Genomic DNA, 18650 nt, shown 5'->3' with positions numbered 1-18650 from the left:
AGAAAGCTTAGGGAGAGGGGAGGGGGGAAAGGGAAGGAGGAGAAAAGAAAGGAAAAATAGAAGAAAGGAAGGGGAGAAGGAGAAGAAACAAGAAGGAAAGCACATCCTTGGTGAGGTCAGTCGGTCAGTAACAGAACTCACTGGGAATGGCTGTAAAGTCCTATTCTCAAAGTGTGATCCCTGAATCTGCAACCTTAGCAAACCTGAGAACTTGGTTAAAAAAAGCACATTCTCAGACCCCACCCCAGACTTCCTCATCCACAATCACCGGGCGTAACGTCTAGCAATTGGTGTCTTAAGATGATCTGATGCATGCTATTAGAGTCAGAGATTTCTGTAATTTGTAACTAAAAGCATATTTGGTAATTCAGTGGGAGATTTACCTCTGCAATTACCTGGGCCATGAAACAGCAAAAATAACAGAACTATGACATCACCATGAAGAGGAGCACCCAATGCCAGTCTGCAGGGGACACAGAGAGGTCATCAACAGCTGGCACTGAGCCATGTAGAAGGCCTTCAGACAGGCCTCAGGAAGGGGACCTGGAACTGAGGCAAGCTCTGCAGAACACTGTAAGACTGTGGAAGAGATACACTACAATCCAGGTCCTTCCACTGGAAGTCTGAATAAATAACTGGTACCACACATCCCAGCCAGGGAGCACAGGAGGACTACTCTGCTGCCCTACCTTGGATCTCAGACTTCCTCATTCCCTACTGGGTTTTACTGCTTCTAAAACCCCTTTGGCAAAGTGCCAAAGAAGAGGAAAGGCTTCCAAAGTCCACTTGGCAATGGGAATGCACTTCCTCTCAAAGGCAAACAGAGACCCTTACATTAACTTAACCCTCACTGAGCCTGAAGTCAAATGAAAAGAAGATTCCATTTTGCTACAACCTGGCTAGCTTCTAAAATGCTGGCACTGAGGGATAGGACCTACTTCAGAATACACTCCTTTATCAACACGGTGTTTTCAGACGGTTTATACAGAGTTGGATAGCTGGGTCTCTGCTACATGGTTAAGTGGGTGTCTAGAGCCTTTCTGGGACAAGAGAGATGGCTCCTCAGTTAAGACAGGGGACCTGAGTTCAGTTTCCAGCACCCGCATCAGGTGGCTCATGGTCTACCTGTAACTCCAGCTCCAGGGATTCTGATACCCTCCTCTAGCCTCTATGGGCACTCACATTCATGTGCACATACTAACACAGAGACACACCTAGACACACACAAGGACACCTGAGCTCACATGTACATACCACTTTTCAGACACACATTATTTTAAGAAGTAAAAAAAAATTTTAATGTCTTTTTAAAGGACTCTATATTATTAAAATTTTTGGCAGCAGATGAGAATTCCCTTTTAAAGCTTGGAGTCACTCTTACACAGGTAGAGGGGTATGGCTCTTGCCTGCCTGCACACACACACACACACACACACACACACACACACACACACACACTCCTCAGTGTGGTGGTCTGAATGAGAGTGGGCCCATAGGCTCATATCTGAATGCCCTAGTTGGTTGAACTATTTGAAAGGATTAGAAGGTGTGGTCTTTGAGGTTTCAAAATCTCAGGTCATTCCCAATTAGCTCTCTCTGCCTCCTACTTTTGGACAAGGATGTAAGTTCTTAGTTACTGCTCTAGTACCGTGCCTGCCTGCCATGTTCCTTGCCAAGATAATCATGAACTCACCCTCTGGAATGATAAGGCCTCAGTAAACGGTTTCTTCTATAAGTTTGCTTAGTAATGGTGTCTGTTCACAACAACAGGAGGGTAATTAAGACACTCAGGGAAGCTTTGGCTGGTGATGAGGCCACAGCTGTCCCAGGGCTAAGCTCTTCTGTATACAAGACCTAGACGGCAGCAGGTACTCCACATAAGCAAGGAGAGTTCTGTTCACTGCTGCTTCATAAATGCTAGTGTATAACCAGGAAGAAAGTGCACTCATCAAAGACATGTATAAGGGCTGAGAATGTAGCCCAGCTGGTAGAGTGCTTGCCTAACATCCATGAGGCCCAGAGTTCAATACCCAGACCAGGCCAGGCATGATGGAACATGCCTTTAACCCCAGCACCCAGGAGGCAGAGGCAGGCAGATCTCTATGAGTTTGAGACCATCCTGGTTCATATAGCAAAGCCAAGGCTACAGAGTGAGACCCTGTTTCAAAAAATTAAAACCAACAAACCAATCTAGCACCACGTGGTGATGCAACCCTGCAATCCTAGCCTTCAGAGGCAGAGGCAGGAAAATCACAAGTGTAAGGCAGTCCTAGCCTTCAGAGGCAGAGGCAGCAAAATCACAAGTATAAGGTAATCTAAGCCATTTGGCAACTTTGAGATCAGCCTGGGTGACATGAGACCATCTCAAAGGAAAGCAAAACAAAGGGAAAAACAAAAACCACATGCACAAGAGAGCTCTGAAATGGCAGAAGCTCTGTGCACAAGTAGCTCAAAAATGGCAAACACCCAAATTCATATACAATGAATACTATATAATGAAATCTACTTAGAAATAAGAACAAAGGAGTTACTTATATAGGAAACAATGTGTGTGAATCTCATCATGACAGCTTTTTCTTCTCTTCTTTTTCTTTCTTTTGTTTTTTGGTTTGTTTGTTTGCTTGCTTGCTTGCTTGCTTGCTTGCTTACTTACTTGCCTGCTTGTGACAGGTTTCTCTGTGTAGCTCTGGCTCTCCTAGAACTCACCCTGTAGACCAGGTTGGCTTTGAATTCAGAGACTCATCTGTTTCTGCCTCCCAAGTGCTGGTATTAAAGGTGTGCACCACCACCGCCCAGCTCCTATTTTTATGTGAGGAAAGGAATATTTTAGAATCTAGGATCTATAATCCTAACATCACTTGTGTGATGTTCTGAAACCAGCAAACACAGTGTGGCAATGGAGCCAGGAGCTGTGTGGCCTCTGTGGAGAAGGATCTCGGGTGTGAGAAAGTAAAGGAGCTTCTTCTGGGCCTCAGCAATGTCTCGCATTTTACTTTGGGATGTGATTACATGGGTAAGTGCACAAGGAAAACTTGACTCATCAGTAAGACGTGTGCCTTTTATCCTGAGTTATTTCTTAACAAAAAGATGAAAGAAAATAATAAAAATGATGATAATTGGTAGTTCCCTTCTCCAGAATGAAACCACTGCATTAACACAAAATGGAACAAATGTTTCCAGCTAACCATTTACTATGGCTGACATATTAAGGACTTTTTGTTTTCTTTTTGCTACCACTGGGATTGAACCCAGAGCCTTGGGCACGCTCTGCAAGCGATGCGACACTCACTGTGCTTCCTCCCAGCCCAAGAACCGCTGAACCCTCCTCTTGGGATTAACTTTTCCTGCCCCTTCAGAAGTTCTTTAAGTGGAGATGAACACAGTGATTGAAACAAAACTCATCTAACAGGGGAGTGGCTTCTAGGAAAACACAAGCCAAGGGCCCAGCGTCTGATCAACAGCACAGTGTGGTTTCTGTTCTTCTCAAAGTATTTAGGATAGAGCCCAGAGATACATGTGTGCTAGGCATGCATTCTGACACTCAGTTATACCCCCAACTCTTACGTTCCTGTTTTTTGTTTTGTGTTGTTTTTGTTTTGTTTTGTTTTGTTTTGTTTCGCTTTGCTTTGCTTGCTTTTCAAAACAGGGTTTCTCTGTGTAGCCATGGCTGTCAACACAGTAGACCAGGCTGGCCTTGAACTCAGAGATCTGCCTGCCTCTGCCTCTTGAGTGCTAGAATCAAAGGCGTACATCCCCACTGCTTGGCTTAGCTCTTAAATTCTTAAAGGCCAGTCTCCAATGGTAAACAATTTGTTGACCTCAGTACCTGATTCCACAGGGAACATATTCTCACTTACGAAACAAAGCTTGAGACTTGGACAACCCAGAAGAACCAGTGACCAAGCATATTATGGGATATGAAAATCTGGGCCCTGTCTGTATGAATGCCAGATGCTTTCTTAGGAATGACTTGTGCTGGAAGAAAAAAAACAACCACATTCATCTGACTGTACCTGATTCCCAGGTGGTTGAGATTTCTGCTAGAGAAATAGGCTGGTTCTAGTACCTCACTGGGAAAGCTAATGACTACAGAGAAGCCAGTAGGCCAGTGTGAGCAGGATCACAGCAGTGTGCATGGTTACAATTGCACTGGTCCAAGCCAACAACAGCTTCTATTAGAGAGGAACTGGCTGCACCAGACAAGAACTTCTTTAAATAAAAGCAGCAGTGACCGGAATCAGAAAGAAAGCATTGTGTTCAATTATTAATGTCTTTCTAGCCTCCTTCCAGGGGGCTCCCTCACCAGCGCTTACTCACCATGTCCATGATCAGGTGTCCACAAAGAAAACACCTGTCCGCAGACTGCTGAAAACCAGAGTACTGTTGAGGAGACAAGAAAGATGAGTTAGCCGCCTCCCCACCAGCAGAGAGAAGGAGGGATTCCTCAGAAGCCTGTGGTTCCCCTGAGGGTGTGCAGCTGTGTGCTGAGACCGGGTAGTCCAAGGCCACCCATCCTAGCACCTACCTGTACCTGGGCCTCTCGCCATGTTAAACTCTATGACACAGAGAGGTGTTAATTCCTTGACTCAAAGATTCCCAAAGACAAGATCCTTGGAACCACTTGGAAACTTGAGACAAAAGGAAGATTCTGGGCCCCACCTCAGATATGGTAAGCTGGAGACAGGACTGGGGCCTGGAATCCATGTTCTAACAAGAGAGTGTGTGTGTGTGTGTGTGTGTGTGTGTGTGTGTGTGTGTGTGTGTATATGTGCATGCACCAGTGCACACACGTGTACACACACACACACACACGGTTAGGAAAGAGGCTCATGTATACATGAATAGAGCCTGTGGCTTGTCTTCTGCTTCAGGACTCAGATTCCTCAGACATGTATGCGGAGGGAATGACCTGCTGCTAGTAATCTCAGGAGTACAGAGAAACAATCTCCTGCCATCTGGACCTCTCGGGCTCCTGCCCTAAGCCACCCTCACCCCACACAGTCTGTGTGATAATACTCACCAAAAAGTCTTCCTCACAGAATACTTTGCCATTGACAAAATAGAAGGCTTTTCCTCTTAACTTCCTGCCTGAAGTAAAAACAGGAAGATGGGTTAAAAAGGAAAAAGGTTAATATTTAATAAGATAGCTAAAAAAAAAAAAAGGCCCTAACTCTGCACATAGGAAATTCCAACTGTGAGCAAGAGTTTTTTGTTTGTTTGTTTTTGTTTTTGTTTTTTACTTAAAGGATGATATTAGACAGTGTGGTGCTGGGCCACTGCAATCCTAGCATTTGAAGGCAAAGCCAAGAGGGTCACCACAGGTTAGACCCCAGCCTAGGCGCCAAGAGGATCACCACAGGTTAGACCCCAGCCTAGGCTACAGACTTGGGGACAGTGTGGCCCTCAGCAAAAAGCAGACCAAGCCCAGGAAGAAGGTCCCCTGGCTGGTGCTATTTAACAGAGAGACTTGAAGCCAACTTGAGACTTACCCTACATGTCCTTCTAGGACTTCCTCGCTGCTTAGAAAAATGTCTGTGAACCTTGGTGACAGGCTAGAAGAGGCACACACCAGCACAGGGCACTGGCAGCAGTCCCCTGTCACCCATGACAACCTACCGAAATGCTATAAAATAGTAACTACAGAAAGCACGAGGGAAGGATGTGCGGTATTTTCTCTTGATGCAAATGGTGTGGTCTAGAGTATGGGACTTCAAAGCATGGACTCTTAGATTAGACTTCTGATTCTATAAGGCTGAAACACTGATTAGAAAAACATCCTCAGTGTGGCAGAACCTGACTGAGGTTAGGCCCAGCACTCAGTAGGCAGGGGCAGGTGGACCTCTGTGAGTTTGAGGTCAGCCTGGTATACAAAGCAAGTTCCAGGAGAGCCAGGACTGGTACCCAGAGAAACCCTATCTCAAACACACACACACACACACACACACACACACGAAGGGAGGGAGGGAGAGAGAGAGAGAGGGAGAAAGAAAGGAAAACAAAGAAAAAAGAGAAAAGAAAAACATCCTCAATCCACATCTTTTGTCACAAATGTGTGAAGAGCCAGGACATATGCTTACGGAAGTTCAAGCATGCATCTCCACTGGGCATACAGATGAGGCTCTACAGTGCTGAGGACTCCATGTACTTCTGGTATCTAACTGTGGACAACCCACAGTTCCCTGGAAATCTTAAAAGCCTAATGAATTCTTGCCATTGGATGAAGTCAAGATCCTGGGTCCAACGTCACAAAGCATGGTGGCGCAGGGCTGTCATCCCAGCACTTAAAAGGCCAAGGAAGGAGGAGGTGGCTTGTGAGTTTGAAGCAGAAGCAGCAGAAGCCTGTTACATCATCTTCACAATAATCTTGTTACTAATAGCAACCTAATATCTACCTATAAAAGATACCAATTCTACCTGTAACCAAAGGATGTAAATTAGAACCACAATAAAATCCTATCTTCATCTCATAAACTGGCAAAGTAGTAAATCTGGTTGGATATGGTGAAGCACACCCGTAATTCCAGCACTCAGGAGACTGAGGGGTTTTGTTGTTTTGTTTTTGTTTTTTGTTTTCTTCTTGTATTGTAAGGCTAAATACTGGCCCTCTGAGGCCTGGTTGCCAAGTGATACTATGTAACCTTGCCCCCTCCCCAAGTTATCCCTGATTGGTGAATAGAGAGATAGGCAAGGGTGTGGGGTACAGGGGGGAAGGGGTGGTTTGGGGTTCCTGGGCTTGGGGTAGGAGGAGAGTAGAAGGTGGGGAAAAGGAGGAGATGCCATGGAGTAAGAATCTTAAAATAATGGCTATGTGGGCTGGCTAATTGGAGTTAAGAGCATCCCAGACAAAACATGACAAATTATATAATGGGATTATTGGCCAGAAAATAGACATAATAGCACAGAGGATAGATGTCTGTCTGGTTCTCATGCTGACTAAGGTTTATTAAGGGGGTGTGTATCTTTTATCAGGGAACTAAATGGTCAAAGATGAGATTAAAAACTCCAAATTGGGATTAAAAATATTTAACAGCACTGGGGGCAGAGGCAGAAGGATCAGGAGTTCAAATTTAGCCTGAGCTACCCAGCAAAATCTTAAAAAAACAAAATCACAACAAAAGAAGGAAAAATAAAATCTCCAGACAAGGTCACACCATGTAGCCCTGGCTAGCCTGAAACTTAGTTTGTAGACAAGGTTGGTCTCCAACTCACATTGTCCAGCCTGTTTCCTGAGTGCTGGGATTAAAGGTGTGGGCTAACATACTTAGCAACAAAAGAAATTTGACTTAATCAGGTGACCACTGGAGGAGTATCCAAAGACGTAACCACCCTAGGAGACATCTGTCAGGAGCCACAGGTACTAAAATCCATGTGCAAAAATACAGCATGGTCTACAGATGAAACAGAAGCATCTTCAATGCCCTGGAGATAGAAGAACTGGTAAGCCAAAGAAGAACCGAGATCGATATTCAATGGTATACACCAACCGAAGTTAAAAGCCTGGGTCTGTCCACATCATTAACTAAACATGTCCAGGGTTTGACACTTGTCCTTCTATCAAGTCACTGACCGCTGAGTTCTGGTTCAGTCTCATCTATGGAGCACCTATCTTTTCCTGATTTATCCTCAGACTTCCCAGAGGATGAGCCAGTTAGAGATGGAACCAAAGGTCCCAGGGGCTGCGGCTGAAGGCAGAGCACTAGAGGGAGCAAGGGTGCCACCAGGAAACAGGACTTCATCTGTAAAAGACACCAGCTCTGCTGCCAGGAGTCTGGCCTAGGAAGTTATAAAGAACCCAACTGGAGACCAATGCTTTGCTTTACTAGGAGTAGAGAAGCTGGGAGATGGCCACGCTGTAAATGTGGGGTTTCCACCCAGCCACTTTGTTCCCGGAAATAAGGACTGAATTATTGTTAATAACTGCCTAGGTCAAAAGCTAGGGCTTATTCCTCAACTAGTCCCTAACGTCTTTATCCTGTTTGTTCTAGTCTGAGTGCCATGTGGCTGGTTACCCCTTCTCCCGTTTATGTGACTGTCTCTTCAGAGTTCGATGCAAGTCTTTCTCAGAATTCCTCTCTCTCGGTGTGTCTCTCTCTGTGTCTGTCTGTCTGTCTGTCTGTCTGTCTGTCTCCTCTCTCTCTCTCTCTCTCTCTCTCTCTCTCTCTCTGTCTCTGTCTCTCTCTCCCCCTCTCTCTGCTAGATGTTCCACCTTCTAATCCTGCCTCAGCTCATAGTCTTTTTACTGAACGTGATGCTTATAAGAGATTCTATTTACACTCAGCAGTTAAGAGAACTTGATGTTCTTATAGAGGCCCTAGGTTCTGTTCCCAGGACTCACATGACAGCTCACCGTGAGCAGTAACTCTAGTTCAGGGGATCTAACACCCTCTTCTGACCTCCGTGTGCACCATGAATGAAGGTGGTTCACATAAAACATTTGGCCAAATACCCATACACATTTTAAAAACATCGTAGGGCTGGAGAGATGGCTCAGAAGTTCTGAGTTCAATTCCCAGCAACCACATGGTGGCTCACAACCATCTGTAATGGGATCCGATGCCCTCTTCTTATGTGTCTGAAGACGGCTACAGTGTACTCATCTACATAAAATAAATAAATAATTCTTTTTAAGAAATCGTAATAGGGAAAGAATAGCTTTATTCTAAAACCTACAAGACCATTACTACGCAAGTGTTAAATCTCCCGGCATGCAAACAAACACAAATGGCTGCCCTTCCCCTGTAACATCACCCGGACTGTGAAGCGCTCACTATCCCTGTCACTGCATAGCTTCCTAAGCTCGGACTAAGTGTAAAATCATAAACTCTTCCTGGAAAGGAAACTTTAAAGATGTTTATCTCTACTCCATGAGGCTGACTTGGCTTTGGGACAGAATTTTTAAAATATCGATAAATATTTACTCAAAGAAGCGATCACATAAAACAGAGTACATCTAAGGAGAGCTGTTATGTAGCCTTTTAAAATACCACATAAATAGTGCGCTAATGGAACCAGAAAATGCTTGTGCTATAAAAAGAGAGTCAGAACACTGTGAGAGTGAGGAAAGCAAGCTGGACATGTGTATTCATGGCACAGTTGCATTTTAGTAAGTATCACACACCCCACTGATACATAGTGGGGGATGGGGGAGGGGACAGTGGCCAGCAGTGGTGGAAATATAACAGGTAAAAGCTGCTTTCCGCTTTATATACTTCTAATATACTTGACAAATAGTATTTGGGATTTCAGTTTTCACTTTATACATTTTTTTTGTTTTTTTAAATATGTATAACAAAAATACTTATTTAACTTTTAAAAGGCTATGTTATTAATTTTAAAGAATGTAATACAATGCAAAAAAAAAAGAGAGTAAGATTTACATGTCTCAGCCATGTAAAGAAGACAGTCACTGGTGAGGGTGCCCATGTGTGGACATGTACAGCACCTGCAAGATGGAGACAGGTTTGCTTTTTTCTTCTTTCCCATAGTTCACCAAATGCTTAACAAGTAGGCAATGCTGTGATTCCTTTTTAAAACCAGACCTTGACATACAGCTCAGGTTGGTCCTGAACTCACTCACTATGCAGCCTTGGATGGCCTGAATATTAAGTACTAATATCTTTAAAATCACAAGTTGGCAACTGTTCTTGCTGCCAGCCCCGAGCTGAGAAGTCTTGTGCCCAGACAGGAAGGGCAAGGGAGGAGCTCAGAGGATATGTCTGTTTTTTTCTCTACTCTCAGTTTAAACATTAAACACCCTCTAGAGACTCAGGGGGGTGGAAATGGGTCTATGACAAAGACCTTGAGCTGCAGTCCTCACTTCCGGTTAGAAGCTGTATATAGCCTTCAAATTTATTTGCTTTACCTTGTCAGAGTAAGAATACCACCTGCCAATTGCCCTTCATGTCCTGAGGCCTTGGTATAGTCTTTCTAATGTTTAAGGATTTGTTTTTAATTTTTAAATGTATTTTGCATGCGTGTACATGTATGTCATGTGTAGATCCCCTACAGCTGACGGTGCAGGCACTTGTGAGCTGCCTAACCCGCGTGCTAAGACAGAACGCAGGTTCTGAGGAAGAGCACTGAGTGCTCATAACCTCTCCCACACCTTTTTAGCCTGGGCTTTGTGTATTCTAAGGGAGAATATTCAGCCTTGTTGCGCACGTCCACTGCTGAGTCTGTCTAATCAGCTGCCTTTTAGGGAAGTCAACAGTCATTTCTCCTGAAAGTCACTTCCTACTCTAGGTTTGAGATTGGGGAAATGATTCACTAGAGTGAAGCAGAAATAGAGCACGTGACTATCACTGTCACTGAACGGGGCAGAAATAAAATACGTGTCTCTCACTGTCACTGAACAGAGCAGTAATAGAGCACGTGCCTGTCACTACCACAAAACAGAACAGAAGTAAAGTACGTGTCTATCAATATCACTGAACAGAGCAGTAATACCAGAGTTGGTTACTCCTGGCATTAACATGAAACCACACCTCAAGAACACTCTCAACTTTAGGGGTTTCCTTTCTTCCCATAAAAATGTGCATTCCCTCAGTAATGGTACAGAACCCAGAGCTTTGCACAACAAGCACGTGCTCTACTGCTGAGCTAAAATCCCATCAAAACATGATAAATGAGGAATCCTAGTCTCATTCAGAAGCAAGTGGACAGTTTCACCTGATTCTGAAGGTATATAACCAGCTGTTTCTTTAGGCCACCCCACAGTCCTAATTTTTATAGAGCACAAATCTCCCTTCTCAGTGAATGCAAATGAAACTCTCACTATTTACAGCAATCTTTACACAACGGGTCCTTTGTTACATTCTGTCATAGGTAAGTGTAATCAGAATTCTCTAATACCACATATTTGGATGGAGCAAGACTGTCTCTACCTCATACCTGGAAGCAAGCTAAAACTGCTACCTGTTTAGAGAAAGGAGGCACAAAAGGAGCAAGCCAGGAAACACCAAGCAGCCAGTCTTGAGATCAGGGAGGCAGAGAATGCTTGATTCAGGCTCAGTCACTCCCAAGCGGGCCAGAAAAACACACCTAGAAAAACACTCACCTAGAGATCCAGGACCATAGATGCTCATGGCTAGAGCACAGAGCTACCACTAGGTGGTGCTAAACCCAGGCAAGAATAGGAGAGACTGAGGCAATCCATCCCAGTGAGAGCCCCAAACTGGACCAGGAATTAGAAAGTAACATGGATTCTTTCATTAATCTTGCAATAACGCAACCTTCCACTTTAGGCATTTGAGCCTAAACCTACTGAATTTTCACTGGTCTTCCTTTGCTGACAGGTAAATAAATACTAAAGAAGTCAAACTTAAAAAGGCTGAAGTTGAAAATATTAAGAGTTGAGAATCAAATACAGGTCTTCCTTGGGCAAAGTCAACAGTCTCTTCATAATACACAATCTCTTCATTTCTGTTCTGTGAGAATTCTCTCAGAGTATGAGACATGGTTAGGAGCAGGTAGCTACTGCCATGCGTGGTATCTACACATGGATTTCACTAAAGTAACGTTAATGGTTCAAATATATTCCGAGTAACTGATGGCCACTGAGACCACGGTTTTAGGACATCTATATTGTCACATAAAATGATTCCTATTCTACTTCTTCAAGCAGCCTTTGCCAGGGACATTCTCCTCAGGGCCGGGAGTAGGGTTGGGCTCCCAGTAAGGACCCTGATAGATGAAATCGGTGTGGATGAGTGACAGGGACAGTACGAGGGTGTCACGCAGAGGCCAGTCATTTAATCTGCCGAGTAAAATGAGGCTTCCAGTAACATCGCTCTCTCTTCTAGAAATAGGAATGATATAACAAAGTCTAAAAAAGTAATTGGCCATTGGCTAAGAATTCACTACAAATGTTTCCTTGATGGGTAAAAAATGCAAAGGTTTCCCAGCAAGGAGATGAATTCCTCCTCACAGGAAGCAGAAGTCAGCAGTCACCTAGATCAGTGTGTCTGTGTTGTCCACAGTGGCTAACAGACACGTGGGAGTATTTACATATAAATGTAATTAAAATAAAGTAGCATTAAAAGTTCAGGGCTGAATAAATGGCTTACTGGTTAAAGTCACTGGCTGTACAATCATGAGGACCAGAGTTCAAATCCCAGAACCCACATAACAAGCCAGGCAGTTCACAATGGCCTGTAAACTACAGCTCCACGGGATCTGATGCCCTCTTCTGGCCTCTCCACACGCACAGACACATGGACCCACGCGTATAAGTGCTCGCTCTCTCTCTCTCTCTCTCTCTCTCTCTCTCTCTCTCTCTCACTTTAAAACGACTCAGTGTGGTGGTCCACACCTACAACCCTAACATTCAGGAGGCTGAGACAGAAGAACTGCCACAACATTGAGGACAGCTTTACATAACAAATTCAACTCAGGCCCAGCCTGGGCTAAGAGTAAGAGCCTGCCTTAAAAAAGTAAGAAAGTGCCGGGCGGTGGTGGCGCACGCCTTTAATCCCAGCACTTGGGAGGCAGAGGCAGGCGGATTTCTGAGTTCGAGGCCAGCCTGGTCTACATAGTGAGTTCTAGGACAGCCAGAGCTACACAGAGAAGCCCTGTCTCAAAAAAACAAAAACAAAACAACAACAACAAAAAAAAAAGTAAGAAAGTTAGCTGAGCTCTAGGTCTTGAGGGAGGACATTCCAAGGACCTGACGTCACCTGTGACTAGGGGGTTGAGTGCTGCGTCACCACAACGCTCAGTCTGATCACTGCTTCCAACAGCTCTTTCCAGAATAGGTCAGCTCTTAAAGCACACTGCTAACAACAAGGTAAGGCAGGGAAAGATATTTTATTTTGTCGTTGCTATTGTTGGAGATAGCACGTTTAATCTAGCTTAGCTAGCTTGGAGCTCTCAATCCTCCTGCCTCAGCCTTCTGAGTGGTGGGATCACAGTTGTCAGCCATGATGCCTGGCAAATCAATTGAGCTCAAATGAGCAGGTCTCACTTGCACTTCACAGGCTCACCTGGCCCTGGTAAACCAAAGTCCAGGACAGAAAGGTGGGAAGTAGAAGCATTCAGGCCTTGCCTGGAGTTTTCTTTCTTTGTCCTTGTCTCTTTCCAGGAAAGAGTCACTAGCCATTACCTAGCTCTGGACTCCTTAGTAGGAAGATAGATAGATAGATAGATAGATAGATAGATAGATAGATAGACAGACAGACAGACAGACAGACAGACAGGAGATAAAACTAAGGATCCTGCCAGCTCCTGTTAGGCTATTGTCATAAGTTACCAAGGCCAGGCCCTTAGTGACCTTCAGTTTCCTTAAATGAAACCTACCCGAGGAAAATAACTCTACCTACCACTACTTTCTTCTTTGTCTACATGTTCCACATCCCTACTCCCTTCTCAGTGTCTGTGAGGCACAGGCTGGGCAGTGACTACTGCAGGAAGTGCTGTTGATGTGGAATGGCTTTGCTCTGGTCCCTGGGAAGGGCCTATGGCCTCTGTCTGGCCGGAGTCGTATTTGCCAGACTCCCAGACTGTTGAGAGCCCTGAGAGCACTCCTTGTTTCTGGATGCTGAGCCTCAGGGCCACACCCAACCTCAGCCCTCCTGATGCCTGTTGCACACATGGGAAGATTCTCCCCCTCTAGTTTACAATATGACTTGAGCACTTTCTAACTCCCTACTCACACCAAGACCCCACATCCCCTCGTGTGAAAAGAAAATGGCTGGGAGGTGACAGAAAGGCGTGAGAAGATGGGGTGAGGGCTTCATGGTGACACACAGTACAACAGTGGTCACAAGGCAGACATCACCAGCAGCAGGTCCAGAGATGATAGTGAAGGGACCAGAAGAAGCAGGGAAGGAAGAGAAGCAGAGGGAGAACAAATATTTAAGAGGATATCTCAGAGACAGAGTGGGGAATGTCACTTAGACAACTGAGAGAGCCAAGGACACCCAAGAGTGGAATTCCAGCACTTGATGTGACATCTGAGACATGAGAGACTTCACTTAAAGCTGAAGAGGCAGGTGACACACAGGGACACCCAAGGGGCCATTCTTGGTCTGAGTTGACAGGGAAAAGGTAACAATTTCCACACAGCTGTGCAACATGAGGTGCTTAGAACGGATTTGCAGCAGCAAGTGGAGGTTATACCTAGACATATTTCCCAGACTAATCATATAACAAACACGAAGACTCTGATGATCTCTCACAGTTGAGAACTTCATGATTCCTGGGCCAGCCAAGTATAGCCTGGGAAACCATGCCTGGTCATCTAGCCTAGTGTTCCCTTGAGATGAGCGTACGGATTATGAAAACACACCAGGTTCTGGTCACCCCTCCTGGGTCTCCTGACCTGCACACTCTGCCCAGCTTCAGCCTATTTTGGGTTCTTTCTGGCCACTTTCTCACTTACTGCCTCCTCTTCCCTCCTCACATTCTTGACTTTCAGTGCTCTCAGATCTAGCTGACTCAGCCAGATCACACTTAGGTGTGAACACAGTGAAGAATGCTGGGACAAGTGGCACTCAATAATCTAGTCTATTTTCCACACTCACTTGAGAGAGGCTGCACACCCAGCCTGTTGTCACAAGGCCCTGCTCAAGTCAACAACTTGGTCAAAAAATGTCAAGGCAAGATGGCCACCCAGTGCCAGCTCCCTCTTGAGGCTTGTATACTCTCTCAGCAAAGAAAATTGAGCTCAGGGGTGAGGAGGAAGGGCCGAGGAGCCACAAAATTCTGATCAAGAACTAACCAAACTGTTTGGGATGATATACTCAACAAGCCAGGCTGACTTGTAAAATGAAGGCAACAACAGAACTCCCTGGACTATGACAGGGACACAGTGAGGCACCTGGAGCATCACACCCATGGTAAGCTGCAAGTGACACCTCAGAATTACCTAGGAATATTACAGTGCCTCTGTTAAGAAAGCAGGCTTGCCACAAATTTGTTAGTTCAAGCGCCACTAACTCAGAATATATGAGTGTTTCCAAAGCCAGGTTGGCAAGGTCAATAACAAAGTTAAGAAAAAGGGTCTTGGATCCCAGAGGCAGATTGAGACTTTGTAAGGAAAACAAAATGGCTGACAAGAACCTTCTTGGGCTGGGGAGATGATTCAGTTAGAAAAGTACTTGCTGTGTAAACATGAAGACCTGAGTTTGATCCCTGAATCTACTTTAAAAAGCAGACGTGTTAATGCCAGTGTTGAGGAGTTGGGGACAGACAGTCCAGGGGCTCACTGACCAGCCAGCCCCAGCCAGCCCAGCCTAATTGGAGATTCCTAGGCTAATGAGAAATCTTGTCTCAAAAGACCAAGTAGTAGATGGCTCATCAAATGGCTCAGTGGGTAAACAATGCTGGCCACCAAGTCTGATGGCTTGAGTTTGGTCTCCAGGAGCCACACAGTAAAAAAGAACAACCCTACAAGTTACTCTACAAGTAGCTACGTTGTAGCATGTGCAAGCCCACCCACTTGTCCACACAAAATACACATAATAAAAGGAGAAGAAAATGAAGGCAGATAGCTCCAGATAAACCACGCCTACAGCTCTCCCCTGGCCTCTCCAGCTATTCACACAAAGGTGCACATAAACCCCAACAACAACAAAAATCTTATGTTTTTGGACCCTAACTGTCTGGGGTGATTATGTAAAGCCGTACCTACTTTCTCCCTTTTAGCCTTCTCCAGAAAGTGCCAAAAGGAACCCCACACGATTGTCACAAGTCAGCACACTCCTTTCTTCTCATTCCAACCCCAGCACCACCAGAGATGAATGCTAAGTTTCTTGACAGTGTGAGCCAGTATTGCCTAGGCCACTGCTGCTTTCTCCTTTAGGGAAAACCAACAGCTTTCTAAGAGCATCCTGTTGGAGCCACAGCCACCATAGGTGGGTAAGGCATGAGCAAAGAGAAGTAAGACCACACAGCACATGTCTCCATGGCAACCAAACACTCAAGGGCTGAGGAGTTCACCAAGAAACAAGAGAACTTGAACAACCCACACAGATGTTCACATATCCACTCCCTGAAAGCCTATTTCTGGGATGAAATGCCAAGGAAACAGCTCAGTGGAGGGAAAAAAGCAACTGAACAAAGACACTGACTAACTCATACGCCAGACTGTGCAGTGACTAAGTGGCTTACCATGTGAGTCCCGGTGCAACTACAGCTGCTAAGGAAATGAGGAAGCACTGTGGATGTGTTCTGGTCCCAACTCTAAAACGTGTACAGATCGGGATAAAAACGGACGGGAGACACCAAAAGGAAGACAGATGCTCTACAGGGCTAAAGCAACAGGCTTCTTCCGTCTTTAAATTGTCCTTTGTGGTTATCGTGTGGTTCTCATATCTAAAAATGAACTAAACACAGCTACTCATCAAGGGGTGGGTGAGTGTGCAGACCGGTGCCTGAGAACCTGACACAGGGCCCACACCTAGAAAGACCAAGGTCTGCCTTGGCCTTGCTGAGATGCCTCATATGTAGCTTCCTAAACACAAAGCAGGCGAGAGGAGCCTGCTGCCAGCCTCTCGGTTCCACAGAGATACGAGGCCTCCTGACCAATGCTCAGAAGAGACTGTACATGCTGAGGTCCCTTGATCACAGTCCAAGATCGCTCCTCAGTCTCCTCCAACCGGCACTGTGCTCCTCTGACTCCTTTTGTGTGTGTCACTCCTTTAATGTTAGGACAAGGACAAGGCAAGGTGGCACTTTTGACACATTATCTTCAGTGATATCACTTCAGTGATATCACATTATTGTCAGTCTGTTTGCTCTACTATAACTGAATAGCACAGTCTGCATAATTTATAAGGAAAAAAGGTTATTCAGTTCACAATTCTAAATGTCCCAGGTGGAAAGGCCATATCTGATGAGGGTCTTCTTGCTAAAGGGGACTTTGCAGAGGACAAAGGTAGCAGAAGCCATCTCAGAATGATAGAGATCTGTCCTCTTGACTATAAAGCAATTGGGGAGCTCACTCTCATGGTAACCCCAACTAACCCTAACCATCATCCATGTGCTCCATCTCCAAATACCAGAAACTGGCTTAGGCCATCGCATGTCAGCATGAGTCTTGGAGGGGAAAGACACTCAAGCCAGAGTACAATGTAAGTTGTATTCAAAACTTAGAGCCTAGGTACCACCTTAGTCCACAAGTGTCTGTGTGCCACCATGTGAGGCAGTCTTAACAGTGCACTAATGAATAGATGTTATTCAAACAACTGCAGGTAAAAATGACTGGTGCATCTACATAGGACTAAATGTCTCTGCTTCCCTAAAATTCTCATGCTGAGATGCCAGAGTCCAAAGTGTTTGTACTAGGGGCCAGGTATTGGGAGATGGAGCCTTGTGAAGAAGGCCAGAGCTGTGGGGTGACTCAGAGAAGTGCCCTTCTGAGAGTTTCCACCCCTCTTCTGTGAGGAATGCAGGACGGCCATGTATGACCCCTTAAAACACTAAATACGCTGGTGCCTGACCTTGGCTTCCCAGACTCCACTGTGAGCATTCAATGCAGCTGTTTCCAGCCACTTGGTCCACGGTGCTCTGGCACAGCACCCCACAGCCATCACCCCACAGCCATCACCCCACAGCCATCACCCCACAGCCATCACCCCACAGCCATCACCCCACAGCCATCACCCCACAGCCATCACCCACAGCCATCACCCCACAGCCATCACCCCACAGCCATCACCCCACAGCCATCAGGAGCTTCTGCCTGCTCACAGCTTTCCTAGTTCAAACAATAACTGCCTGATTTTTTTTTTCAAAAAACAGGAAAGAAAAAAGTTTCTACTTATTCCCTGGTAAACAGGGCAACTATTAAGAAACAGTTGTTAGTCTTCCCAGGGAAGAGTACACTAACGGGTTACCCAATAGCAAATGGTCAGTCCTGAAAACAAACATACGAGTAACATCATACAGGCTGCAGCAGGCTGTGGTTAGGAATTCACACTCACACACATATGTAACAGTATTTAATGAAAAAAAAGAGGCCAGTGATTTGAAAGAAGGCAAGGAGGGGTATATACAAGTGTTTGGCAGGAGGAAAGAAAAAGAAGGGTGTAATTACATTATAATCTCAAAATTAAAAAATAAAATAAAATAAAAAACAGTTAAAAGAGCCAAAGACCAAAGATAACTTTTCTTTTGAACATGTTGCTCAGGTTATCCTTGAACTCATTATGGAGCTAAGGATGACCCTAAACTCTTGATCTGTGTGCTGGGATTATAGGCGCTCACCAGCATGCCTGATTTATGTGATGCTGGCAATGGAACCCAGGGCTTGATTGAATGCTAGGCAAGTATTCTACCAACTAAACTGTATCTTTCCCTCCCTCCTTCCTTCCTCCCTTTTTTCTCTACCCCTCTCTCTCTCTCCCTCTCCCTCTCTCTCTCTCTCTCTACCCCCACCATGCTTAAACTTGAAGGATGCACTAATCTTCATCTCTACGTAATAAATTCACTAATTTTATTTCTGACTGATCCATCTTAAACTCCCTTTTTTGTGGTATAGTCAGGGACGTGGCTTTATCTGAGGAGAAGTCCCCAGGGCTTTTTTATTAGTTCTTTATAAATCTCGGTGTTTTGCCTGCTTGTGTATCTGTATACTGTGTGCACGCCTAGTCCCTGTGGAGGCCAGAAGAAGGCATCGGATTCCCTGGAACTGGAGTTAGAGAGTTATGAGC

At 45.2% G+C, this 18650-nt stretch overlaps 1 protein-coding gene across 3 annotated transcripts in view; it reads right to left on the bottom strand.

The window, feature by feature from the left end:
• Positions 1-18650, bottom strand: part of Limd1 (LIM domain containing 1) — a 62407-nt gene that overhangs the window by 12208 nt on the left and 31549 nt on the right. For all 3 annotated transcript variants that reach the window (XM_076917685.1, XM_034484030.2, XM_076917687.1), the window contains 2 exons: positions 5021-5088; positions 4318-4380 (listed from right to left, as the gene is read on the bottom strand). In XM_076917685.1, the coding sequence (XP_076773800.1) occupies positions 4318-4380; positions 5021-5088 (131 nt within the window). The remainder of the gene's footprint in view (positions 1-4317; positions 4381-5020; positions 5089-18650) is intronic.

The sequence above is a fragment of the Arvicanthis niloticus genome, chromosome 21 (assembly GCF_011762505.2).
Source record: "Arvicanthis niloticus isolate mArvNil1 chromosome 21, mArvNil1.pat.X, whole genome shotgun sequence".
Classification (NCBI taxonomy): Eukaryota; Metazoa; Chordata; class Mammalia; order Rodentia; family Muridae; genus Arvicanthis; species Arvicanthis niloticus.
The sequence above is the reverse complement of the archived record's forward strand: the minus strand, read 5'-3'. Positions and strand labels throughout refer to the sequence as shown.